At 34.5% G+C, this 27,913-nt stretch overlaps 1 protein-coding gene across 3 annotated transcripts in view; it reads left to right on the top strand.

Moving 5' to 3' along the window:
- Positions 1 to 27,913, top strand: part of Ikzf2 (IKAROS family zinc finger 2) — a 156,006-nt gene that overhangs the window by 96,060 nt on the left and 32,033 nt on the right. For all 3 annotated transcript variants that reach the window (XM_026413114.2, XM_026413113.2, XM_077803477.1), the window contains 2 exons: positions 1,578 to 1,844; positions 7,782 to 7,949. In XM_026413114.2, coding sequence (XP_026268899.1) covers positions 1,578 to 1,844; positions 7,782 to 7,949 — 435 coding nt within the window. The remainder of the gene's footprint in view (positions 1 to 1,577; positions 1,845 to 7,781; positions 7,950 to 27,913) is intronic.

Here is a 27,913-nt window from a genome sequence, read left to right as displayed (position 1 = left end):
CCCCCAAAAAAGATGAGTCCAGCAAGGATGCATATCCCTTTGGAGATTGTAATCTACAGATTCAAAGTTAATTAATCTGTGCAAAAATCTTATGCAATTAATACAGTTCTTTATGTATAGAGAAAAATAATAGATATACATGTTTGGTATATTTACTCATTTAACGCTCATATCAACCATAGCAAGTGAGACCATTGTTATTCCCATTTTATAGAGAACAAAGAATTTGAGTTCCTTAAGAATTTAAGGATCACCATCACTCTTACTATATAAACTATTTCAAACTTTATTTAGTAATCTGAATTCATTTTCTCTTTGAAATGAAAGTCTAAGATTCAGAAGTTAAGTAATTAACTTAACTTTAAGTAAATCAATTAATTCAAAATTATTCTGCTAGTGTCTTTGTGCCATGCTACTAGTTAATAGGGGTGCTCTAAAGAGAGCAGGGAAAGAGCCCTGTTGATCACACTCCCTGTCCCAATGAGTAGTGACAAATATGATAAATAAACAATGCGGGTTCTCCAAGAAAACACCTGCAGTAAAAAGAACTTCCTTACTTTTTATGAAAATATTTCCCCTTCAAGTAGTACCAGAAAAGTTGTTTCATTTAGTAACTTTGATGTGATTTCTTAAGAAATTTTCAAGATCACTGGATTAAAAAAATCTAATATAAATTTAATATAAACTAATATAAATTGCTTCTGCTTTTTGAAAAGACTCTGTCAGCAGTCCAGAATGAGGGCTGTGCCAATAGAATTCCAACTTTTCTGTGGGATGATCCAAAAACAGCAAACAGAGGGCATTGAATTTCTCAACAGTGTGTATACATGTGTGTTATGCCATTCCTCTCACTTGTTTTTTTTTTTTGTGTGTGTGTGTGTGCATACATTCAAGATAGATTAGCTTATTTCCAGACTGGTATGTTCCATAGAGAACTTTTTTCATAGAAGAAATAATGGCAAAGTAATTTCAGAGCATATGAGGTCTGTGCACTTAACCTTACCTGCATTTACACAGCTCTTAACTGAATATTTGTGTTTAGTTTGATTTTAGGACATTTGCCTGCATATGTGAAAGACATTTGCTGGATTAAGATCTTGAGTTGTTTCTCTTGCCCTGTTCAAAAGCGGGTTTATACAAGTTTTCAGATGTGAAGTAGAAAATATGAATATGATGATTGTTAAATTAAAAGGAGGCATGGCTCAGTGAATTTGGCAATATTTAATCTTGTGTCTTCCATACATACATCTCACTCTGAGTAGCTTTAGTGACAAACTCAAAAGCCAATGCTAGAATTATGTAATAACTTGCTTAATATGTAAATATTTGGGTTAAATGAATGTGGGCAAAATAAAGGACAGTCTCTTTATCTAAAGCTTTGCTGAGCCAGCTTTGCTTTTATGACACAGTTTCATTAAAATACCATAGAGCATAATATGCAACAACATGGTCTTTGTTGATAGGTAGTATACTGTTTAATATATCATGTGCATCCACTTAATAGAATGACAATGGGTAGAAAGGAGACTGCTGAAAGCACATAGCATTATTTAACATTTCTTCTTTTTAATTTGCAGCAAATTCAGTAAAGCTAGAAATGCAGAGTGATGAAGAATGTGACAGGAAACCCCTGAGCCGTGAAGATGAGATCAGGGGCCATGATGAGGGTAGCAGCCTAGAAGAACCCCTAATTGAGAGCAATGAGGTGGCTGACAACAGGAAAGTCCAGGAGCTTCAAGGCGAGGGAGGAATCCGGCTTCCGAATGGTAAACTGAAATGTGACGTCTGTGGCATGGTTTGCATTGGGCCCAATGTGCTTATGGTACATAAAAGGAGTCACACTGGTAAGCAGCTGAAAGAATAACCTGATGACTGCCTGTGACATCTGATGTTGATATTACCTGACATCTATTCTCTTTCCTTTTTATTCAGGGGTGGCAATGGTGAAACTACCCTTTCAGAATTCTGCTAGTATTGGATTGCTGAAAAGCAGAGAGTAGCCTGGGTCTTGACTTCCAGCCTTCAAATCTGAATAGCATATCAGAAAAGAAGTTTGGGATTCAGTTTCCACAGTTCTTAATATAGCAATAATATGATAAGGGTTCAAAAGGTATAGGAGAATTTCATTGTGTAATTCAATCTTTTTGTATTTCTATACATATTTTACCATACCCATGGGCAGGTAATATAGTTTGCTAGCCAAAAGTTTATACTACAAAGTGGCACTCATACATTTATAAAGGGGTGAATTGTTTTCACTTTATCTGCTTAACTCCTTTAAATATGATTTTCCATGAGTCTTTGCCTACCACAGGTCTCTGTAGTAAGCAGTTACTTTCCCTAGTTCAGGAATGTTACCATTTTCCTATGAATATTGGCTATAACTCCTAAAGGAGATATGTAGATTCAGATATGACAAAGGGTGGCAGTATGGAGTAGAAATGTATAATCATGGAATTGGTTTAAAAAGAAAAAGCTCTCAGATTAATTTAATATACATTTTAAAGATGTAAAATCCTTCGTGAACCAACCAAATGAGAAGGCCTTATTTCAGTCTCTTCAAATTCTTTGCCAAAATTTAGAACAGTCACACAAAAAACAGGAATGAGACTGGGGTAAATAGGAAGTTTCAAGTTTATAGAAAAATTGGTTTGAAGGTAATATAACTTTCACTATAATGCAAACTGGTATTCTACAATAGAATACTAATAACTACTATTATCAGTTATAAAATGTGATAGCTTTGGTGGCAATGATGAATCACAATAATGTATTTAAAAACATTACTTCTAAATAATTTTATAATTGGGTTCTGAAATCATGAGATATGTAAGTTACATCAAGTGTTTTTAATAAACCTCTCATCTCACACATGAAGAAACAGTAAAATGATTTGTTCATTATCCCTTAGGTAGGTAAGGGCATTGCTGAGCTTAGAACCAAAGTTTCCCAGATTCTCAGACTAGTTTTGTTTGTACAGTGTACTTGGTATATTAATATACCAATAATTGATAATGAAGTGTGACTATAAACTAAGGCAGATTTTTTTAATTACAGTGAAAAAATCATATATTAAAACCAGTATTATCATAATCAAAATCAGTTACATTTTTGCTTTGTTTTCAATTTGCTTTTTAAACAGCAACATGCTGTAAAGTATCTTAGGAAAAGTTAAGAGATCAAACTTGGTATCAATTTGATAAGAAAAAAATGGAAAAGATTATAAAATAATGAACCTAATTTTTGTCAGTTCTCATATAGTTATTCTGACTGTAGCCACATAAAATGAATTCCACAAAGTTATAATATATTCATGGCATCAGAGTGAGTATATGGAAGAAGATAACACTCAACTCATTCAAATGTATAATTTCTCCTATCCAGTATTATACAAACTACAAATCAGTCTAATGACATTGTAGTTGAATTGTATATAGTATTAATTTTAAGGCTGAAGTGTATACTAAAAATAATATTTGTGACATTTTTAATAAACACTGTGTGTTCTTTATTAAGAAAATTCAAAGAACCACAATACACTTTCTTGAAAATTTATATCATTTTTCACTGTATTTATAGAGATATTCATGAGTTTTTAAAATAGCAATCATTGCGTACCTACTCTACTATCCATTTGCTATTTACTCCTGTAGTGAAGTCAGGTCAGATCATTTTAACACTGAAATGGTCTAATTGGGATGAAACATGTTTATAGTTACTCAGATTTCCACAGGTTCTAGGAATATGAGACTCCTTTACCTGATAAAGGCAAGGAGAATGGACTACAAAACCAAAGTACACTTGCAACACTATGAACATTTTTATTAATAAATGCACGTTGGAGTATTGTGCAAATTATTATTCTTTCTTCAGAGCTGGGAGATTGTTAATGTTAGCCATTCATGGAAGAGTTTGGAATACTTACCATACTTTGTTGACTTTGAAATTTTGGATGTGATATCTTAAATTAGCTCTTTTAATACATGTTTCTAATGACCCAGTTTACTTCTATGAGTGGGTCATGACATTTTAGTTCCATTTTAGTACTGTTTAAAGACAGAAGGTCTATTTGTGTTTCTTTAATTTAAACTAAATTAAGAAAGATCGAATGAGAATCTAGTCATTAACCTTGTTTTCTCTGTAATATTTTGAACTAGTGTCTTAATTTTAGAACTTCCCACTCTTAACAATTATTTGTAATTAATGTAAAAGGCACTGTCTTAAACCCCTATAAAAAACTGCTGGAAAACAGATTTTTGAGTGTCTTTTAGGTCATAGAATATCTAATATAAAACCAGCAGTGAAAGAAGGTGTCCAAATTTCCAATTTATTTCAGTGACATGGAGTATCAGATCTACTTCACTTCTTCTTCTTTCTCTTTCATATTCTACTAAAGTGCCAATTCCATTGTTTTATTAATGACTTGGTTTAATTTTTTTGGCATTGCTACTTTAGTACCTAATCAGGTAATATTGTCATCGGATACTCCAGGCACTCTTCACTGGGAGTATAGAAAGAAGAAAACAAGTAGTGGTAGTAAATCAGTTCTTGCCATGAGTGTGAATTAGTGAGAATATTATATAGAAAATCTATATTTTATAGAATATTATGTAGAAGATTCCACTTTTGGAATAGTGTACTCCCATCAGTGTAACTAAGTTTTCAGCACTCAATTTTATACATTGTAGTACCATGGAACCATTTTCTTGCTCTAAAACCTTCTCAAAAGGTGCTTAGGATTGCAAATATTTGTAAGTGGTGGTTCTGTCCAACACAAGAATATCCTATGTCTTTGATTTGCCAAAGCAAATTGATGTATTTGTATTATACTTGCATTTCGATTAAACATATAAACAATAATTTTACAATATATATTTATGAAAGCATATAAACTATTAAAATATAATTTATTCCATAATAAAATTACAAACTCATTCTTTTATTTGTATTTACATATTTCAGTGAATAACTGAAAATTGAAAGTAAATTAGTGTTTTTCATATAATTAAGACATTAAATGTTTTTAAGTAGATTTCACCTTAAAATGAGAAAAGCCCTATGATTGATATCCAAAAGTAAAAAGCTCAATCAAGACTTATTCATAATTGAAATCAGTTTTTTCTCAAAGCCTTTTCTGGTTGACACATTACAACTTTGGTAGATTCAAACAGTGTACAACTTTGGTACATTACTATCAGTCTTCTGTTAAAAAAAAAAAAAAAAAAAAAAGAGCCTGACTGGTTATTTTCGTGGAGCTTTTTTCTTTATATCTTCCGAGCATGGAACTTACCAGAGGCCTCCACAGCTTAACGACATGGCAGTATTCTAAGAAGTATCCAGACCTGCTTACGTTTCTCCTACCCTCTTTGAGAGTGATAATATGAATTCAGAAGTAGTAATTTTGTAGTTTTAAAAATTTCAAAGACATCTGGAGTATTTGTAAATGTAAAAACTAAATTACCCTGTTGTTTGTCTCATAAAAATTAGGTGAATTTAAAAATTCTTTTAAAATGGGAAATCCTGTTGTTAAACTGTTGTTTCTTTTTTTTAGAGTAGCATTACTTTGAATAGTGAATTAACTAAATTAAGGACTTTTAAATATTTTAATTCAAAGAATATAGGTGGTTTAGGGAAAATCTAATTCAACATGTTACTGATGAAGTATTTTCCAAAGGCAAACATGATTTCAATTTTTTTCTACTAATTTAATTAATTTTCAAAGTTATTGCATACTAATTTGCTACTTGCTTAGGAAATCTTATGTAGATAGATTCCAAAAGTAACATCAAACATTTGAAGTGAAAAGTATAATTTTTCTTCTTTTTTCAAAAAGTTAATTTGTGAGAGCAGTACCTCAGTCTGTCCTTTTTTATGAATTCTGTGGCAGAAGTGGGGAGTAGATAATTATGGTTTTTAAAGGGTGTGATCCATTATTTCATTGGAGGAAAAATAATAAAAGAATCAAGTTAAGTTGTATTATGTGTATATAAATAAAAAATCTGCAAAAGAATGAAATTTTAAAACTTTGAATATTTCATAAGACTCCATATGAGAGGTTTTAGATTTTACCAACTAAATCAAGCTAGTTAAATAATATAAAATTTAGGATAATTTTAACATGAAATTTTTGAAACTTAGCTCTAAGGGCTCCTAATTTTTAAAGAGAAAACTTTAATCCCCACCACACACATACCTCATTATTTTCTATTATAAGTACAATAGATTATAAGATATGCCTTAAAAATTTATTTATTCTTTTTAACAAAACTCAGTGATAGAATTTGCAGTGGCTGCTGCCAAATCTTCTTCATGTGTCCTAGTTTTCTTTAATTAAAAAAATCCCTGAATTTACCCATATATGCCCAAGGACCAAAAATATATATTGAGGTTTTATGACTCACTATTATTTTTGCTTTTTTGTGTGTATTTGCACTGTACTAGGAATTAAACCCAGGGCTTGTGTATGCTAGGCAAGGTACTCTACCACTGAGTTATATTCCTAGTCCATTTTTTAAAATCTTGATACAGTTGCCCAGGTTGTCCTTGAATGTGTGATCCTCCTGCCTCAGACTCTGGAGTAGCTGGTATTACAGGTGTTAGCCACCTGACACCACTATTATTACAGATATTTCAGCTAAAGATATATGAAACACACCATTAAATGGATTTTTTAAATGCTGAAATTATAATCATCTAATCTCAAGTACAGAAATGGTTCATTTCAACCAAAAGGAATTGTTTTTAATTTTTTTTCAAAGCTTTGAGCTTTAGAATGATCCCTTTTTACTTTTTACTTATTTACTTAGGTATTAATTTATAATTTATTTCTTATCTATCTTTAGAGATAGGCAATCTTAAAATTATAGTATTTTCTTTGAATTTTATAGTGTTAGTTTGATCCTACTTGCCAATTTCACTGCTCCATTACCTTAATGTTTTTATATTTGATGACACTGGTGACAACTATTTGGTGGCAAGAGAGTAAACTAATAATTCAGGTTTAAACAATTTTATAGCAATATCAATGACAGAAAAAGTGAAAGAAGATACCTGTCAAACATAGGATTTTCATAAAATAAAGAGAATACACAAGAAAGGTCTGGATGAATAATTTTCATATTTTTGGATTTTCCCTGAGATGCCAGGAAATTGAATGGTTTTACTGTTACTGACCAGCAGAATCAAGAGACTTGATTCTGTGGTAATGAACTTTGTAATTTGGTTCATTCATTATGGCCTCCATCTCCTTATTAGCTGAAAGAGGGTGTGAGACTCACAGTATTTTCCAACCCATAATTTCTGTGAATTTTAAAGAGAGCATGGTAAAATAAAGAGAATTAGGTTTTGTATCCAAACTGACCAGGTTTGGTTCTCAGCATGTATTCTTATGAGCTCTATAACTATAATCATATACTTTGATTCATGCATTTCAATTTCTTCATTTATGAACTGAAATTAATAATACCTAATTATAAATGTCATTGTGAGGATTGAAATACTACATGTAAAGCAACCACTAGGGCAGTAAAGTGATGGCACCTAGTTGTTCAACTGTTGGTAAATACTGTTATTGTTACTCTTTTGAAGTCAATAACAGGAATCTAGTCAGATTTATATGAAGAGGGGAAATGACCACTTGACCCAAAGCCTGAGGCTTTGTTATGTTCAAAGCAAATCCTAGAAAATACTTATGTAGAAGGCTTAAGAGTATCATGATTAGAGAGAATTGGCTATTACTTGCACATTACTTACTTGATTTTTCTGACTTCTTCTTTCTTCAGGTGAACGTCCCTTCCACTGTAACCAGTGTGGAGCTTCTTTTACTCAGAAGGGCAACCTTCTGAGACACATAAAGTTACACTCTGGAGAGAAGCCGTTCAAATGTCCTTTCTGTAGCTACGCTTGTAGAAGAAGGGACGCCCTCACAGGACACCTCAGGACCCACTCTGGTAAGTGTCTCCAAGTGTTTGAGAAGAATGCTAAAATACAAAATTTCAAGAGTGTATTACAGAATAATCCTGAGTAATGTTCATTTTTGGTGTGTAGCTAGGAACAGTCCATCCAAACAGTATATCTGTTTGTGTACATTAAATAACTAAGAACTTGCAGGACGCATATATGGCCCTTCTTCTTTGGGCTTACAGACTTAGCAGAAAGGAGTACCATCAACTGAGTTTCTTAATTTCAGAATATTGCAATTATAAATAGTTGACATTTTTCTGATTTATAATTTTATAATTATTAATGCAGAAATTATGGGTAGTCCCAGCTAATTAAAGATCTAGTAAATTAATAACTACATTCTGAAGTTCCTGTACAGGAGGTGAAAGCTGTGGGATTTTTTGACTGATACAGTGCTAGGCTGGGACCTCTGTAGAAAATAATCACATATTGTTATTTTTGAATTGGAAAACATTATACTCATTAGAAAATTGGCCGTTAGAGTAATATTTCATTTTCTTGTTTCTTTAACTTCCAAACTATAGTCATTGGACTCTGAAACTTATCTCTTTTTATAAATGATTTAAAAATCTAGAATGTTTGATTGTTTTTAAAAATGCCCGAATGTAAGTACATAAAGGAGAAAGAATTATTGGAAATCTGAATGAATCTCATTTGACTTTTAGTATGAATTGCCCTAAATAAGAAGTTAAAGGTGGAAAATTAATATATAATACTCTCAAGCCAGTTTTATATGCTCCTTCTGTCTATAATGACATGTTAAATTTTAATTTTACTATGTATATGAGAAAAATGATATTTTCATCTATAATGACAGGTTGTATTAGACTGTGAGAATTTTAAGTTAATGCTTTTATTATTTTTCTTTATATTTTCCAGTATATCTGAGTAGTCCTAGATAATTAAAGATCTAGTAAATTATCAGCTATATTCTAAATTCCCTGAATCTCATTTGACTTTTAGTATGAATTGCCCTAAGAAGTTAGAGGTGGAAAATTAATATATAATACCCTCAAGCCAGAAATTTGAAAATTGTGAGGTCAGCATTGATACTAGTTTAATCAGTTATTGAGAGGGGAAAAATCTGTGTACATGAATCCATGCATAGTTTCTATACCTTCTCCCATTATCGCTTTGTGCATGGGCCCATTAAGCAAGGACTAGGGTGGTAAGATAAACAGTTGGACTGACATCCATATAAGTTACTTGGTCCTGATTACTAAAGCCCTTTTCAGTGAATGCCCTCAAGAAGGAGTTAATATAGAACATCATATATGTTAGTCAGCTTTTCTTTGCTACGACCACAATACAAAAGAAGACCACATTAGAGGAGGAAAAGTTTATTTTGGCTCACAGTTACAGAGGTCTCAGGCCATAGTTGGCTGACTCCACTGCTCAGGGCCAAGGTGAGATAGAACATCATAGCAGAAAGATATACCAGAGGAATGCTATTCAGTTCATGATAGACAGGAAGCAGAGAGAGAGGCGGGGAAGAGACATAGTCCCTAGGCCACACCCCTAGTAACCTACTTTCTCTAGCCATGCCCTGTCTTCCTACAGTTACCACCCAGTAGTCCATTCTTCTAACAATACATTAATTCATCAAGTGGATTTACCACTGATGAGGTCAGAGTCTTAATGATACAATCATTGCCTAAAATCCCCATCTGTGAACCATGCTTTCAATGCATGAGCATTTTGGAGAACATCCCAGATTCAAACCACAACACCATGTTATCACATTTTATACCAATACTGAAAGATATATCCACATAACTCTCCCCTAGAATGTCTATCATCAATTTTCCATTTTTGTTCCTTGAAGTCTTTAGACATATTTTCATAGCATATATCATTGCTTCAGCCCTCTCTTCTTCCACCCAGTGTACAGTCAGATGTACTTGTAGAAATTCTCACAGCTGGGGGATATGCTTTCATCACTGTATTTTAGGGCTAGCCTCTAAAATGGACCTGAAAATAGAGTATCATCCGTGGTACCAAATACCATGCAATTAATTTCCAAACCAGATTCCCACTGTTTCATTCTCCATTCACTGGTCATGGAGAACACCTTGTAAGTTGATAAATATGGTCTGAAGTGGACATATTAAGTAGTAGAAGTAGCAGTTATCATAGATAATTGAGAAACTTGCTCAAGCAGAATGCTTGGACTTCCCAAACCTGCTTGGTTCCAGCTTCTTTTAACAATGTTATATAACTCTTATTTTATGATATGTTCAATCAGATAACACCTAGTTCATGATGTGTAGTTTGGGCCACCCAGTTATTTGGAGTTCTGTATGCTATTTCTGTGTGTTAACTGGAATCCAGTAACAAGTTCAGAGCTGCTTTTCAAGTGAAGGATGGTTATTGGTAGAAGATCGTATTTCTTTAATACAAAACTATTAGGGATCTGCACTCTGAGGCTTCCATTGACAGAGATGTCATACAGCATCTCTGCTTGCCACTGACATTTCCAAAAATCACTACATCTGCTAGGCCTATAACCAAGGGTATAAGGTAGATTTCCTCCTGGCCAGGTATGCTTCAGGTCCTTTCCTTGCCCAGACTTCTCACAAACCTGACAGCCTTGGGGATTACTTAGTACCAGCATTAGAACAGCATACCAGCAAGTGCTGTCTGCTTCTTCCACAACCCAAAGAGGCCATGATGTTTTGTTCCTTGATCTTCATAATTGAAGATTCAAGATAAAGCGATTTATCTCTTTCTATTGAAGATCTATTTCAACACTCCCGGACCACCGGATCCACAACATGTCATTAATGTGCAAAGTCCCTGAACTTTCATTGAGTTTATCCCCTGTCCTCTATTAGTTATCTTCTGGAAGATCTTGAGTGTTTACTATTTCCTGCTCATCAAGTCCAATCTGTGTAATGTTATGAATGTAATAGTCCAGCTTGATGTTTCCTGGTATGTTAAGATGAACAAGATTTCTCCAGACTATATTATAACAAGGAGAGGAGAGCTGGTCTAGCCTTAAGATAAGATAATAAAAGCATGTTGTCCCTGCATTGTGAAGGTAAACTGCTTCTGATTATCTTTGTTGATAGGAATTGTTTTAAGAAGAAATCAGGTTTGGGGCTGGGACTGTAGCTCTGTGGCAGAGTGCTTGCCTAGCATATGTAAGGCTCTGCATTTGATCCTCAGCACCGCATAAAAATAAACAAATAAAAATAAAGGTATGCTGTCTACAAAAAAAAAAAAAGAAAAAAAAAAGAAATCAAGTTAGTTGTTTCATACCTGAGATTAGGGATGATCTTAAAATATGCTTCAGTAAAGATTCTCTAGTTAGAAGTGCATTTGCAGTTGGCATTAAGATGTGATTAAGTCTGCATTCATCCACAGATCCATCTAGCTAGTGCATTAGCTGAACAGTTTAAATGAGTATATAATGTAAGTTATCGTCCCCACATCTTTCAGTTTTCTGATGGTTTCACTAACATCTGTAATTCACCCAGAGATGCATTATTTCTTCTTTGTCATTGTCCCATGGCCAAGAAATAGTAGTTTTGATATTGCCCATTTTATTCAGCAGTGCAATTCCATAACATTTCAAATCAGATTTGAAAAGAGTTGGTTTTCAGCTTCATTTATTCTGAAACTTAGGTCAATAAAGGATCTTTAAAGCTGACAGAGAAACTTCTTGATGTTTCATCTGTTTTGACTTAAGCATTCAAGGGGTTCTTTCACATTTGCATGTCCATTATTGCCAATAGAGTTAGCCTTGTCACTTTACCAGCCTCCCTCTACATACTACTGTTGCTATATTATATGTAAATGCCACACCTTCCCAAACCTTACCTGTTTCACACTTCATCCCATACACCAGCAGTGACAATTTGAGTAATCATTTATCTTGCCAGCACTTGTCAAGGCTTCTGAGTTTCCTTGACTACCTAATAAGGAGGCTATCCTGATCTCCTTCCATGTGAACTTCCTGGAGCCTTGGGCTATTCCTGCTACCAATGATTCTTATTAGTCAGTAGCCTGACAGTAAAGTCCTGAGACACTCAAGTGGGAAAAATTTGCGAATCAATGAAAAGACATGTTCCCAAGAGAATGGTCAGGCACTAGGGAAACCATCAGAGAAGGGCGGAATAATAGGAAATCTTAGGCTAATAATAGGAAACCATGAATAGCCCTGAGTAGGGAAGGGGACTGAGTGGTCATTGGAATGAGAGAGATAAAAGAGATAAAAGACCTTCAGTGGAGGCATGCAGCCACTGCCACCCTGTGACTTAGGGGCGATACACAGTGACATCAGTCTTTCCATCCTCTAGTTTCTTGCTGATGTTCACCTTGACTAAAAAACCAGAGGACAGGGGAGCCTACTGAAGAAGCCAATATAAATTATCTTTCTGCAGTAACAGAGCAGAGCAAAGAAGGGTAGAAAATAACTACAGAAGTTAAACAGAATTGCCAGATTATCTAAAATTTAAGAACTAGTATTTAAAATTAGTAGAATGGGGTTTTAGGTATAATAAAATGATTTTAAATTTAAGTTCTTTTTTTGTGGTTATTATTACTGGTAGAAAGCATTTTGCTTCCGCCTTCCCCCAGGTAATGACTGTCCATTGTATTATTGTGTTATTATGTTGAATATTAATATGATATTTCTATGTATAATAATTTAAGAAATGAAAAACATTTAGAAAAATGTCTGAAATACAGTATGTTTTCAATAAATTCTGTCTGTATATATTTAACTTTGTGTGATTCCCATACATGCCAATGGTTCCCTGTCTGGGACTCTGCTCACATCCCTGGAGGACAACAGGTCTCATCTTGGTCTGACTGTATGGCCTTCAAGCTAGACAATTATGACAGATAGTTGCTGGTATTCTTGAGCTCCCCCTCGACCATATGCACTATACTAATCACCTTCCATGAATTAGTTAGAACCCTTTTTTCTGACACAAGCAAAAGGAGGAAGTTTATAGATTAACAGCAAGTCTAGTAACAAGGAAAATGCTCTCAATAAAAAAGTTCTTGCATTAAAAATGTAAATACAATGCATACATTGAATCATTTATATTTTGATATAAAACAGACCCTTTTTCTTCACTAGGAATTTGTAATATTACATCTAAACTGTAGCCTGGTCCTGTGTAACATACCTATAATCCCAGTTACTCAGGAGGCTGAGGCAAGATGGGCACAAGCTCAAGACTAGCCTCTACAACTTAGTGAAATCTTGTCTCAAAATAAAAAATAAAAAGGTCTGGGGATGTAACTTAGTGGTAAAGTACCCCTAGGTTGAATCTCCAGTACTGAGGGAATAAATTAGTCTGAAAATAAAATTAGTCTAAACCACGCATAATGTATCTCTAATTATATTTTCAGTTTAAAAACTAAAAGACCTCTGTAAAGCAATGATACTTCTTTTAAGTATTTAAGATTTTTTCAGTAATTTTATGATTGTCTTTTCCCACCATCAATTCTTTAGCAATGTTTTTATCAATTCATCTCCATTGAATCATTCCAAACTTGTAAAATTCATTTAAATAGAAATAGCTTTTCTGTGATATTTCATTGGAAATTGAATACTTAAGTACTTTGTATAATTATAGTAACATGTAGTAGCTGCCATCTCAATGGGTTTAGCTACAGTCATAACTGATAGAGAGTACCTATACAGTCTACCTCCTGGGGGAGAAGTATTTGGAAATACCAGAGTCCTGCAGGCTCCAGGAATTCATTTCCAGGTTAGTTTTCCCTGTGTCTTACCAAGGGGATGGGGAAACAGTCAGTCAAGAGGAGGTTGGCTACTAGAGTTTCTTGCTGTCAATATCCCTATTTATAGATGAGGAGACTAAGGCAGAGAGAAATTGCACAGAGCCTAGATTAAATCAAGGCTATCAAAGTCCAGATTCTGTGCCCTTTATCGCCATGCTGGAGATATGTGAAACAGTCTTGTATGTTTATTCTGTAAAAGTTTATCTTAAAGTAACTTCTAAGGGTAAAGGGGGGGAAAATCCTGTGCTGCCAGAAAAGCAAGGGGTCAGAATGTCTGAGTTGAGAATGGGCTCACTGCAAGTCAGCTGTGAGACTCTGTCAGGTTATTTGATTTGCTATTTAAATAACCCTCTGATACTCACATTATATGATGCTAAATACAATGCAGTTTGCTTTCCCTACCTGGAATTTTCTGCTGATTAGTCACTACTACCAAACCTTAAGCAGTAGATTAAGGAGAAGGAGGAAGAAATTACTTCCTTCTTCCTCCCCCTCCCTGCTCTTGGCTTTCCCTTCTTTGCCCTTCCCTCCCAGTAGGTTTGCATGGATCATTTTAATGTTTTCATAGAATCTTCACAGCACCAATATTCCTACTATACTACTCTCTGCATTTCCACCAAGAGATAGCTGTGATGTATCTAGGAAAGAAAACTTCTTAAATATGAATATTAAATGAAAAAGAAGAGGGGAAAGAAATGAACAATTAAAATATATTATCAACAGTGTTATCAGTTGAGGATCACAGTCAAGATTTTATCCCAATGTGAAAATGAACTTCTCTTTTAAAAATATGCCCCAGATATATGTTGTATAAAAAACTTGTAGGAAACTGAAGAAGTACTGGTCCATATTTAAACTCTTGCTACTCACTACACTTAAGATAACCATCTAATTTGATTTATGTTTTTAATAGTGTTTATGTGACTTTTTAGTAACAAGTCAGCGAATCAGTACTTCTGCTACAAAAGTGATTTTTATTAGTTTTGCCTCTTAGATTTTCATTTTAACAAGTGATTAGTCCTTTCATTCCTAGAAATTGATTAGTGAGCTTTGTACATTTTATTTTGCTCCTTTTAGATGTCTTATTATACTCAAAGGAAAATCGTATTTTAATTAAGCCCTGAATGCCTATTAATCAAAATAATACCTAACATACTTGTTACCTTAGCTTTCAATTAAATGATATTAGTAATTCTTTATATGAATAACTTAAAAATACTTGGTACAATTATTTATATGATATATCTTTATCATGTAACCCTGGAGTAAGAACGAATTGAGGAACCCTCCACTGCTGAAGTTCTTTGATTTAGTATCAATAAACCTAAATTATTCTGAATAGATATCTAATTTGTTTCCAATTAATTCAGGAATGTTGATTTTTTTGTACAACAGTACTTTGCAACCTATTCAGTGTTTGACAATTAGACCAAAAAAAACCCAAACATTTTAAATTGAAAATTGCCAATTAAAAACTATTTTGTCCTATAAAAAGGAACTGGACCAGATATACCATAAAAATACCAATCTATTAAAACAACACAGCTTCCTCTCTATTGTACATTTTTTATTATTTTTTATTTTATTTTATTATTTTTTCTTTTTTTATTGGTTGTTCAAAACATTACAAAGCTCTTGACATATCATATTTCATACATTAGATTCAAGTGGGTTATGAACTCCCATTTTACCCCAAATACAGATTGCAGAATCACATCTGTTACACATTCACATTTTTACATAATGCCCTATTAGTAACTGTTGTATTCTGCTACCTTTCCTATCCTCTACTATCCTCCCTCCCCTCCCCTCCCATCTTCTCTCTCTTCCCCATCTACTGTAATTCATTTCTCTCCTTGTTTTTTTTTTCCCATTCCCCTCACAACCTCTTATATGTAATTTTGTATAACAATGAGGGTCTCCCTCCATTTCCATGCAATTTCCCTTTTCTCTCCCTTTCCCTCCTCCTCATGTCTCTGTTTAATGTTAATCTTTTCTTCCTGCTCTTCCTCCCTGCTCTGTTCTTAGTTGCTCTCATTATATCAAAGAAGACATTTGGTATTTATTTTTTAGGGATTGGCTAGCTTCACTAAGCATAATCTGCTCTAGTGCCATCCATTTCCCTGCAAATTCCATGATTTTGTAATTTTTTAGTGCTGCATAATACTCCATGGTGTATAAATGCCACATTTTTTTTATCCATTCATCTATTGAAGGGCATCTGGGTTGGTTCCATAGTCTAGCTATTGTGAATTGTGCTGCTATGAACATCGATGTGGCAGTATCCCTGTAGTATGCTCTTTTAAGGTCTTCAGGGAATAGTCTGAGAAGGGCAATAGCTGGGTCAAATGGTGGTTCCATTCCCAGCTTTCCCAGGAATCTCCATACTGCTTTCCAAATTGGCCGCACCAGTTTGTAGTCCCACCAGCAATGTACAAGAGTACCCTTTTCCCCACATCCTTGCCAGCACTTGTTGTTGTTTGACTTCATAATGGCTGCCAATCTTACTGGAGTGAGATGGTATCTTAGGGTGGTTTTGATTTGCATTTCTCTGACTGCTAAAGATGGTGAGCATTTTTTCATGTACTTGTTGATTGATTGTATGTCCTCCTCTGAGAAGTGTATGTTCAGGTCCTTTATTGATTGGGTTATTTGTTATCTTATTGTCTAATTTTTTGAGTTCTTTGTATACTCTGGATATTAGGGCTCTATCTGAAGTGTGAGGAGTAAAAATTTGTTCCCATGATGTAGGCTCCCTATTTACCTTGCTTATTGTTTCTCTTGCTGAGAAAAAACTTTTCGTTTAAGTAAGTCCCATTTGTTGATTCTTGTTATTAACTCTTGTGCTATGGGTGTCCTATTAAGGAATTTGGAGCCCGACCCCACAATATGTAGATTGGAGCCAACTTTTTCTTCTATCAGACGCAGAGTCTCTGATTTGATATCTAGCTCCTTGATCCACTTTGAGTTAACTTTTGTGCATGGCGAGAGGAGGGGATTCGGTTTCATTTTGTTGCATATGGATTTGCAGTTTTCCCAACACCATTTGTTGAAGATGCTATCCTTCCTCCATTGCATGCTTTTAGCTCCTTTATCAAATATAAGATAGTTGTAGCTTTGTGGATTAGTCTCTGTGTCCTCTATTCTGTACCATTGGTCCACCCGCCTGTTTTGGGACCAGTACCATGCTGTTTTTGTTACTATTGCTCTGTAATATAGTTTGAAACCTGGTATCGCTATACCGCCTAATTCACACTTCCTGCTTAGAATTGCTTTTGCTATTCTGGGTCTTTTATTTTTCCATATGAATTTCATGATTGCTTTATCTATTTCTACAAGAAATGCCATTGGGATTTTGATTGGCATCGCATTAAACCTATAGAGAGCTTTTGGTAATATTGCCATTTTGATGATGTTAGTTCTGCCTATCCATGAACAGGGTATATTTTTCCATCTTCTAAGATCTTCTTCTACTTCTCTTTTTAGGGTTTTGTAGTTTTCATTGTATAAATCTTTCACCTCTTTTGTTAGGATGATTCCCAAGTATTTTATTATTTTTTTTTGAGGATATTGTGAATGGAGTGTTTTTCCTCATTTCCGTTTCAGAAGTTTTGTCGCTGATATACAGAAATGCCTTTGATTTATGCGTGTTGATTTTATATCCTGCCACTTTGCTGAATTCATTTATTAGTTCTAGTAGTTTTTTTGTAGACCCTTTTGGGTCTTCTTGGTATAGAATCATGTCTACCGCAAATAGTGATAATTTAAGTTCTTCTTTTCCTATTTTTATGCCTTTAATTTCTAATTGCTCTGGCCAGTATTTCAAGAACTATATTGAATAGAAGTGATGATAGAGGGCATCCCTGTCTTGTTCCAGATTTTAGAGGGAATGCCTTCAATTTTTCTCCATTCAGAATGATGCTAGCCTGAGGCTTAGCATAGATAGCTTTTACAATATTGAGGAAAGTTCCTGTTATCCCTAGTTTTTCTAATGTTTTGAACATAAAGGGATGCTGTACTTTGTCGAATGCTTTTTCTGCATCTATGGAGATGAACATATGGTTCTTATCTTTAAGTCTGTTGATGAGGTGAATAACATTTATTGATTTCCGTATATTGAACCATCCTTGCATCCCAGGGATGAATCCTACTTGATCATGGTGCACATTTTTTTTGATGTGCCTTTGTATCCAATTAGTCAGAATTTTATTGAGGATTTTTGCATCTAGGTTCATCAGAGATATTGGTCTGTAGTTTTCTTTCCTTGAGGTGTCTTTGTCTGGTTTAGGAATCAGGGTGATGTTGGCCTCATAGAATGAATTTGGCAGAGCTCCCTCTTTTTCTATTTCCTGAAATAACTTGAAAAGTATTGGTATTAATTCTTCTTTAAAGGTTTTGTAAAACTCTGCTGTATACCCATCCTGTCCTGGGCTTTTCTTGGTTGGTAGTCTTTTGATTGCTTCTTCTATTTCATCCATTGAAATTGGTCTGTTTAAATTGTGTGTATCCTCCTGACTCAGTCTGGGCAAATCATATGACTTAAGAAATTTATTGATGTCTTCACTATCTTCTATTTTATTGGAATATAGGTTTTCAAAATAATTTCTAATTGTCTTCTATATTTCTGTAGCATCTGTTGTGATATTGCCTTTTTCATCCCATATGTTAGTAATTTGAGTTCTCTCTCTTCTTCTCTTCATTAGCATGGCTAAGGTTCTGTCGATCTTATTTATTTTTTCGAAGAACCAACTTTTAGTTTTGTTAATTTTTTCAATAGTTTCTTTTGTTTCAATTTCGTTGATTTCCGCTCTGAGGGCTTTGAGATGAAGTGTGAGCTCATTTATTTGTTGGTTTTTCCTTTTTTTGAGGAATGACCTCCAGGCGATGAATTTCCCTCTTAAAACTGCTTTCATTGTGTCCCATAGATTCCGCTATGTTGTGTCTGTATTTTCATTTATCTCTAAGAATTTTTTGATTTCCTCCTTTATGTCTTCTGTAACCCATTGATCATTTAGTAACATATTGTTCATTTTCCATGTGATGTAGGATTTTTCCTTCCTTCTTTTATCATTGATTTCCAGTTTCATTCCATTATGATCAGATAAAATGCATGGTATTGTCTCCACCCCTTTATATTTACTGAGGGTTGCCCTATGGCATAATATATGGTCTATTTTGAGAAGGATGCATGTGCTGCTGAGAAAAAAGTATATCCACTAGATGATGGTTGATATATTCTATATATGTCAGCTAAGTCTAGGTTATTGATTGTGATATTGAGTTCTATAGTTTCTTTATTCAACTTTTGTTTGGAGGATCTGTCCAATGGTGAGAGAGGTGTGTTGAAGTCACCCATAATTATTGTGTTATGGTCTATTTGATTCTTGAACTTAAGGAGAATTTGTTTTATGAACCTTGCAGCACCATTATTTGGTGCATAAATATTGATAATTGTTATGTCTTGTTGGTGAATGGTTCCTTTTAACAGTATTTAATGTCCTTCCTTATCCCTTTTGATTAACTTAGTCTTGAGGTTGATTTTATTAGATATGAGGATGGCCACCCCTGCTTGCTTACGAGGACCGTGTGCGTGGTATATTTTTTCCCAACCTTTCACCTTCTTTTCCAATCAGATGTGTCTCCTGTAGGCACCTTTGCCGGGTGACCAATGCAATGGGTAGGTCCTGACTGTCTCTCCCAAGCCCTGTTTCAATCTTGTGGCCATTGCCTATGAAGGCTCGGTTGGCTTTTACCTCTTAGAATAAGCAGAAATTCTAAATGTTGGTGCCTTCATTTGGAAGCAAAGTTTCCTAGTCCATGATCTTGTCTGATGGTCCTTGATTTTATCATCAGAGTCAGTTCCAGTTACATTTCCATTAGCATGGATAGATCTGCCGCCTCTGGGCTGCGCTCCCATTTTTTATTTTTTAAATAAGAACTATCTTGATTCTTTGTGTCCCTGTTATTCCACATCCTATATTATCTTATTCTCCTCGGAATTAGTGAATGCTTATTATTTTTTTTAATTTGTTGTAATTAGTTATACATGTCATTAGAATGCACTATGATGTAGTGCACATAGAGTATAATTTCTCACTTTTCTGGTTGTACATAATATAGAATCCCACTGATCGTGTAGTCATGTATGTATATAGGGTAATGATGTCTGATTCATTCTATCATTGTTCCTATGCCCATTGCCCCTCCCCACCCTTCACTGCCCTCTACCTAATCTAAAATGGAACCATCATTTGACCCAGCTATTCCACTCCTTGGTTTAAACCCAAAGGACTTAAAATAAGCATATTATAGTGATGCAGCCACATCAATGTTTATAACGACTCAACTCACAATAGCTAAATGATGGAACCAACCTAGGTGCCTTCAACAGATGAATGGATAAAGAAAATGTGGTATATATACACAACAGAATATTCCTCAGCCTTAAAAAAGAATGAAATTATGGCATTTGCTGGTAAATGGATGGAACTGGAAAATATCATGGTAAGCAAAATAAGCCAATCCCCAAAAAACCAAAGGCCAGATGTTTTCTCTGATATGCAGATATTAACTCACAGTAAGTGTTAGGGGGTAGGGAAGAATAGAATTACATTGAGTGTTTATTCTTAATATTGATTTTTAAACCATACCTATGAAATAGTACAGATATTGTCTGTTTTTATTTTCCTTTTTTAACCCCTGCTTTATGTTTTTTGTTCATTTATGCCCTTACATATCATGAGATAATCCCTATGAAATTAAATATGATGATCTATTCTACTTTTCTATATGTTGGCACAGTTACCATTAGTATAAGGTGACATGAACCATCAAGCATCTTTAAGGCATTTTTAAAGAGAAATTTTTAAAGACAAAGCAGCTTTTTCCACATCTTCAAATTTCTTAAAATTCGAAAGCACTATCTGGCTTAGAGTGAGATAGAGCTAACCTTTGTCCACATTATTAAAGAAACAATGTCAATTGTTTTCCAGTTTTGTTTTTTTAATATTAGTTCATTTTAATTATACAGAATAATAAATTTAATTGTAGCATATTCTACACGCAGGTAACATACTTTGATAGTTTTAAATTTCATGAAGTAGTCTGTTAATTTATCATGAGTGTGATATGCTATCAAACATAAACCTTATAATTTCTTACTAAGAATGTTATTACCACAAACACATCATTTCAATAAATATCTGACTGATCAGAAAGAAATTCCATAAACTAAAATGTTTTCTCTGTAATCATTCGTTCTCTTTTATAATGGGCCAAATTTCCATCTCATTCTGTTTAAATTATCTTCCCTGCTCTCTGGTTTCATGGTGTCTCTCTCTCTCTCTCTCTCTCTCTCTCTCTCTCTCTCTCTCTCTCTCTCTCCTCCCCCTTCCTCCCTCCCTCTCTTCTTCCCTCCCTCCCTTCCTCCCTCCAATCCTTCAACCATTTGCTTCAACATTCCTTCGGTTTGGTTATTGTGGTGACTATCACAAAAAAGTGCATAGTGTCCATCAATTGATATTATATGCAGATGTTTTGTGTAACATGGATTGCTACAGTTTACAGACATTTAGCTATTAATAGCACTGATTATTTTTTAAAATGAATGAGAAATAAAAATATTTAAAAATTATCCATTTGGCCAAAAGATTCTTATCATCAGGTATTTTCATATCAATAGAATTTTGTAACTGGACAATTATGACTTTTGAACCAGATTTGTTAAGGTGACCTTTTAAAAAAGTACAAATCCATGGACCCAATATAATGATAAGTACATTGGGTCAAATTTTGCTGGCTCAGAAACTGAAGCTAGCACAGCTCAGTTATAACAGTAAATGGTGCACTAAGCATAGTTTAATTTGTCCTGCAGGCTGCCATGAGAAGGAACTGTTTTAAACTGATTTTAGACCTGGCACTTGGCCAGCTTTCTGGGTGATCTCCCAAGTGTGAACTTTCCCCACCTTCTGCCCCTCCTTTCCTTCCTGGAAGTGGTTGATGGAAATGGGTTACATTGATAATTACACAAGAGTGTCAGTTGCACACGTGGTTGACATAACGGAACTATGCTGATTTCATCCATCAAGTTATAATAGTGATGCCCTGCTGTAAGTTTTGTGATAAAGACTGAAAAGAAAAGAGGTGGGACTAGTATCTTTATTTCTGACTCTGAAAATACAACCTAAGTCCTTGCTCCTTGGAATTTGACCAGGATATAAAAGCTACTTTCAGTCAGGCAAGCTAGTAAGACAATCCATGTGATTTCTATCCTGTAGAATATCTTTTTTTTTTTAATGCCAGAGATATAATCATTGCATATCTACTCTATTTTATATATTTTTTATAAACACATTAAAAATTAATAGTATATTCCACCTCTTCTTCTCAGAGCAGTAGTCATGGTTCTTTAAATCTTAGATCATTATTTCTAGAGAATTTTTTTTTACAAGAAATCGTCTTCCATAATGCATATTTGTTCCAAGTGGCTTTGCCACTTTGGTGTAAAGACATTTATTAGATCAATTCTATTTTCAGTTCTAGAGAAGAAGCTAAGATTCTTGGCTTCTTTCTCATTATCCTAAATGTTCTGCAGACATTGTCCTGATTCCAAAGTTTGTTAGCTGTTTTGCACATGCGGAGATGTTGGTGTGGATAGTCTTCAGCATCTCAAATGAAGAGCTACCCTGTTCTATTTTGTATCTCTGTCCCTTCCATACTGTATTGATGGATGGTTTGAGTGGATGGCTGGGTGGATGCTTTTGGCTAAATATTCTTGCATTGACTAGAAAGTTTGAGATGAATGGAGGGCAGTAGTAGTTAGGTGTGTTTTCTAGTAGATAATAAACATTAGTCCATTATAAATTTTTAAATTATAACTAATATTTAATAAGTGGTTGCTTTGTAACAATCATTTTTTGTCAATTCTGGGAATCAAACCCAAGGCCTCATGTGTGCTTGGGCAAGTGCTGTGACACTGAGCTACACCCCAGCCCATACAAGCATCATTTTAAGGGCCTTATTTTACAATTAAGGAAGTCAAGTTTAAAGAGAAAGATTATCTAATGTACCCATAATCTATATAATTTTACATATTATACATAGGTAAATACAATTTACCTTCTTTTTCTTTTCTTTCCTGCTTGCCAACAGTGATTATTTGGTTGGATTTTAGAGACATACGTGTGTGTGTGCGCGCGCACACACACACACACACCATAATAAATCTAAATAATTGTATCATGCTCTTATAAAGAAAAATAATTTGTAGGGCTGGGGATGTGGCTCAGCGGTAGCGCGCTCGCCTGGCATGCGTGCGGCCCGGGTTCGATCCTCAGCACCACATACCAACAAAGATGTTGTGTCCGTCGAGAACTAAAAAATAAATATTAAAAATTCTCTCTCTCTCTCTCTCTCTCTCTCTCTCTCTCTCTCTCTCTCTCTCCTCTCTCACTCTCTTTAAAAAAAAAAAAGAAAAATAATTTGTAATGCTCAAGGACACATAGAAGTTTAGAACAAAATAGATAAATCTATAAAAGTATGAATTGTCTTTGTGAGAGTACTTTGTTGTTATTAAAAACTTGCCATTTTAAGGAGAGGTGCATATTTTATGTAAATTCAATGAACTTATGAAAAGCTGGGCTATAAACTCTTATCTCCCTGACTCCAAAGCCCATGTGTTCAGCTGCTATACACCTGCTTTCCAATCTATTCTCTATGTAACAGCCAGAATGTTATTTTAAAACTCAATTTAAATCATGTCACTTCTCTGCTTAAAATCTTTTAATGGCTTTCCATTGCCCTTGAAATAAAATCAGACTACTTATCATGGCCATAGAAGTTCTGCCCAACTCTCTTATCTGATTGCATGCCACTCTATCCCTCATCTTTAAGTTCTTTGCCACTGGAGGCTCCTTTGTTCTTTCCTACCCTTGGGATTTTGCAGTGATAGATGAGCCTAAAAGTCACAAGCTTCAGCTCTTCCCATTTTTTTGCATGACTACCTTATTATCCCTCAGATATTGGCTCCAACACTATGTCCTTGTAAACAGTGGCTCCCATTGACACCACACCTAAAGCATCTTCCTGGTTACTCTCCTTTTTCCTATCCATATCTTAGTGTCTTTGAAAGTTCAAATCAGAATCTGGAGTTATCTTAGGTTTTAGTTGAGCAATCACCTATCTCCCCCATCTCAAACAAAAGCTATGTTCGATCAGGGACCTCCTCTGTCTTATCTATTAATGTATTTTGAGCTCTGGGAACTGGGTGTGTAACATAATAATCAAAAAAATCTTTCCAGGCATGGTGGAGTATGCCAGTAATTCCAGTGGCTCCGGAGGCTGAGATAGGGGGATCACAAGTTCAAGACCAGCATTAGCAATTTAGAAAGGCCCTAAGCAACTTAATGAGACCTTGTCTCAACATTTTAAAAAAGAAGGGAGAGGGCTGGGGATGTGGCTCAAGTGTGCTTGCCTGGCGTGCGTGTGGTCCGGGTTCAACCCTCAGCACCACATACAAACAAAGATGTTGTGTCCTCCGAAAACTGAGAAATAAATATTGAAATTCTCTCGCACTCTCTCTCTCTCTTAAAAAAAAAAAAAAAAAAAAAAAGAAGAAGGGAGGCATGGCTAGGGATGTGGCTCACTGGTAGAGAGTCCCTGGATTAAATCTTCAGTACCAAAACAAAACACAACAAAAAACAACTTTCTTGAGTACTGAATGAAGTATAATCTACTTGTTCTAAAAATCCCCCCCCCAAAAAAAAAAAACAGAAATATTAACCTGTTCTAATTTTTTTTAGGGTCAGTTAATGCACAGTTTTCAAGTTTGTATACCACAAAAACAAATGGATTTGCAGATATTTTGTCTTATGAAATTAGATGTAGCTCAATGTTCTTTTCACTCACTTTAGCACAATAAACACAGCACAGATGAGTAATAGCCTTTCTCTCCCCGTTGAAAATCCTCAAAACAGTTCTAACTAGGAAATAACATTTATTCACTGAACACATATTCCTCAAGTATCTTAGGTAGTAGGCATTTTTCTAGACACTTGAGATACACCTGGGAAGAAAAAAGATCTTTCCCTTGTGAAACTTCCAATGCTAATGAGGGGAGATGGGCAATAGTCAGTAAACATAATAAATCATTAATCTATTTTGTACATTAGAAGGTGATGACTGCTACAGGGGAAAAAAATCGCCTTTTATTGACTATATGTTCTGTGCCTTAAATCTCCCATATGCACTTAAATTTTTTTTTCACAGAAATGCTCTGAGTTAGGTACAACTGTTTCCTCATTTAATTTAACCTCGCACGTAACTGCAATGGGCATTGTGGCTAGAATTTGAAATCCAAGAAAGAAAGCACATTCTGTACACATACATATATATTCTTTATACTATATGAATAACCCATTAATTAGAGAAAGTTATCTGCTTCCAAATAGATTGTTTTTGGACCTCTGTGCTGCCCAACTGTTGTGCTTACTTATAGGTTATTATAATATTGCCAAGACACATGAGGAAAAGTATTTTAAAAAATAGAAATTACATCAAAAAGGAAGAGATTATGTGGTTGGATTATTTATTTTATATGCCTAGAAAGTTTTTACTAGCCTTTTTATTTCTTTTTATTGCCCTGACTTGTAAATGTTTTGCCTATTTGTGATAAGGAAGCAGTATGTCTTTTGTCTTAGATTTTACTGTAACTTCTTCTTGCCCCATTCTAACATTTTGCACCTTTATAATTTCTCTAGGTCCTTTTCCTACTTGTACCAGTTAAATAATTAATATTATAGCAACCATGAAAGAAGTGGGCATCTGTCTGAATTCAGTAGTTTATGATTTTAGTTATTATGATTATATAGACCATATTTTAGGTAGCTAGTAAATATGTGTTTTATGAATGAACAATTGGCATGTATATATTATAAACAGAGGCAGTTTTTTGAGATATTTTAGGATATATCTCTGTTAATTGTTTTCAGTAATTATTTTATTAGGAAATATAAAAATAAAGAATAAAATTACATCTATGTGATAAGGAAGAGCATGGAAAGCATAACTTGCACTGCCCAAATATCTTACAGTGTATACTTTGTTACATTCTATTTTGCTTTCTTACCTTAGTCATCCAGTTCAAGAAATCTGAGGAAACCTGTTAATTAAAGTGATAGAAAAGTACATGCCAACAATCTTACATGGACCTTTTTCATTTCTAAATTGTGCTTTTTTCCCCCCACAGGAAGCTACAAATAAAAAGTAGGTTCTTTAGCTTTAAAATATCTATGCTTTTTTTAAAAAATTTAAAAGTGTCACACATACTTTTATATACAATTTCCCATGGCATTTGTGAGCTTTGTAAGGTTTTAAATTTAATTTGAAAAATCAGTGTTATTTTACTACAGTATAATGGAAATGTTGGAATGGGTGAGAAGTTAGCTTTTTGAACACAGAGGCAGCACCTGCCTTGATTACTGCTGAATCCATCGCACCTCGAACATGGCACACTGATGGCATTCAGTAAACACACATTAAAAGAGTGCTGAAGGAACTCTAGTCCTTGTTCAACACTTGGCAAATACTGTAAAAAAGAGAAAATGCCTTAATGTCGGGCATGGTGGCACACATCTGTAACCCCAGCAGCTTGCAGGCTGAGGCAGGAGGATCACAGGTTCAAAGCCAGGCTCAGCAATTTAGCAAGGCTTTAAGGCTATAAGCAACCTTGAGAGACCTTGTCTCAAAATTGGAAAATAAATAAATAGAGCTGGGTCTGTGGCTTATTTGTTGAGTGCCCTTGGGTTCTGTAAGCCCAAATAACCAAAACTGGGAGCAGACTTCAAATGAATCAGTAAGCTTTCCTTTATTCAGCAGCAGTCAATCATTCATGTATCAGAGGGGCTTATTGTGGGGGTGAAAAATGTCCCCTAGTCACACAAGGAGTCTAATAGTTTACAGTGAGAGTGACGTAATTATTGGAGACTGAAGCAGGACAAGTCGGTTTGGACAGTCTGGAAAGAAGTTGTAAAAAGTCTGAAACTCATTGTTACTGGGAAGGGATGAAAGCTCAGTTCACTGTTTAACTTCTTCCTCTGGGATCCATTGTTACCCAGAGCTTCACTATTTGCTTTTCTCCTTCCAGGACTCATCTGCAGTGGGAGAGGGTGAAAGTCCAGGGCCCAGCATTCAATATCTGCCTTCTTCGTGTTCAGGACACATTGTTGTTGGGAAGGGGTGAATGTTTGCTTTTGGTGGAGATTCTGGGGATCGAACTCAGAAAGGGATGAATATTTGCTTTTTTTTTTTTTCCCCTCATGGCCCACTGTTACTAGGATAGGATTTACTGGGAGAGGATTAATGATTACCTTCCTTCACCCTCCTCCTCTGGGTTGGACAGTTTTGGTGATTTTCATTTTCCACATCCTTCAGGTTCAATCCCCCACTTAAAAAAAAATTTTAGAGTCAGCAAAACTTCTAAGGATAAGGATTTAGGAAAAAAAGTACTGTGAGTGTTTCTCAAAAATTCTCTATCAGAATTTTAAAACTTATAAGAGTAAAATAAATCACAATGGGGGAAAATACCAAGTTTTTCACCACTTGAAAATTAAAAATCTCTAAACCTCAAAAAATGCTGGAGTTAAATATTTATTCAAAATAAGTCCAAAAGTTATTAGCATTAACACATATAGAGATTGAACAAATTGGTAAGATAATTAGCACTAAGACAATAATTAATAAGTAGATGAAGTTATTGAATAGATAATTTGAAAGGTTGGCATACAAATGGCTAATAAAGTTTTTGTTTAATGTTTAGTTTCACTGATGCAAATTAAAAAGAAACACAAATTATATTGGGTTGCCTAGCGCTGAGGTTCCCAGGATTTCTTGGTTTACTGTGTCCTTAATATTTTAGTAATTATCAGGGGTTTTTTAGGCCTAAAAGAAATACCTAATAGTTTCATTTAATAAGTAGTCAGCCTCCAAACAATTGTATTCTTACAATCTAATGGCCATTTTAAAAAAATGTAAATTGGGAAACAAAATGATATTTTTATTTAATTCTTAAATAGCCAAGATTAATTATAAGTAAGGTCATGTGCCTTGGGCATTGTACAACTCCCCAAACCTTGGAAATAGTTTGTATAATGTCACTCTTTTTTTTCTTATTCCATGTTGAATTTTACATAGTAGTTAT

The sequence above is a fragment of the Urocitellus parryii genome, chromosome 1 (genome assembly GCF_045843805.1).
Source record: "Urocitellus parryii isolate mUroPar1 chromosome 1, mUroPar1.hap1, whole genome shotgun sequence".
NCBI lineage: Eukaryota > Metazoa > Chordata > Mammalia > Rodentia > Sciuridae > Urocitellus > Urocitellus parryii.
Note: the sequence above shows the minus strand (reverse complement) of the source record. Positions and strands in the feature narration are given on the sequence as shown.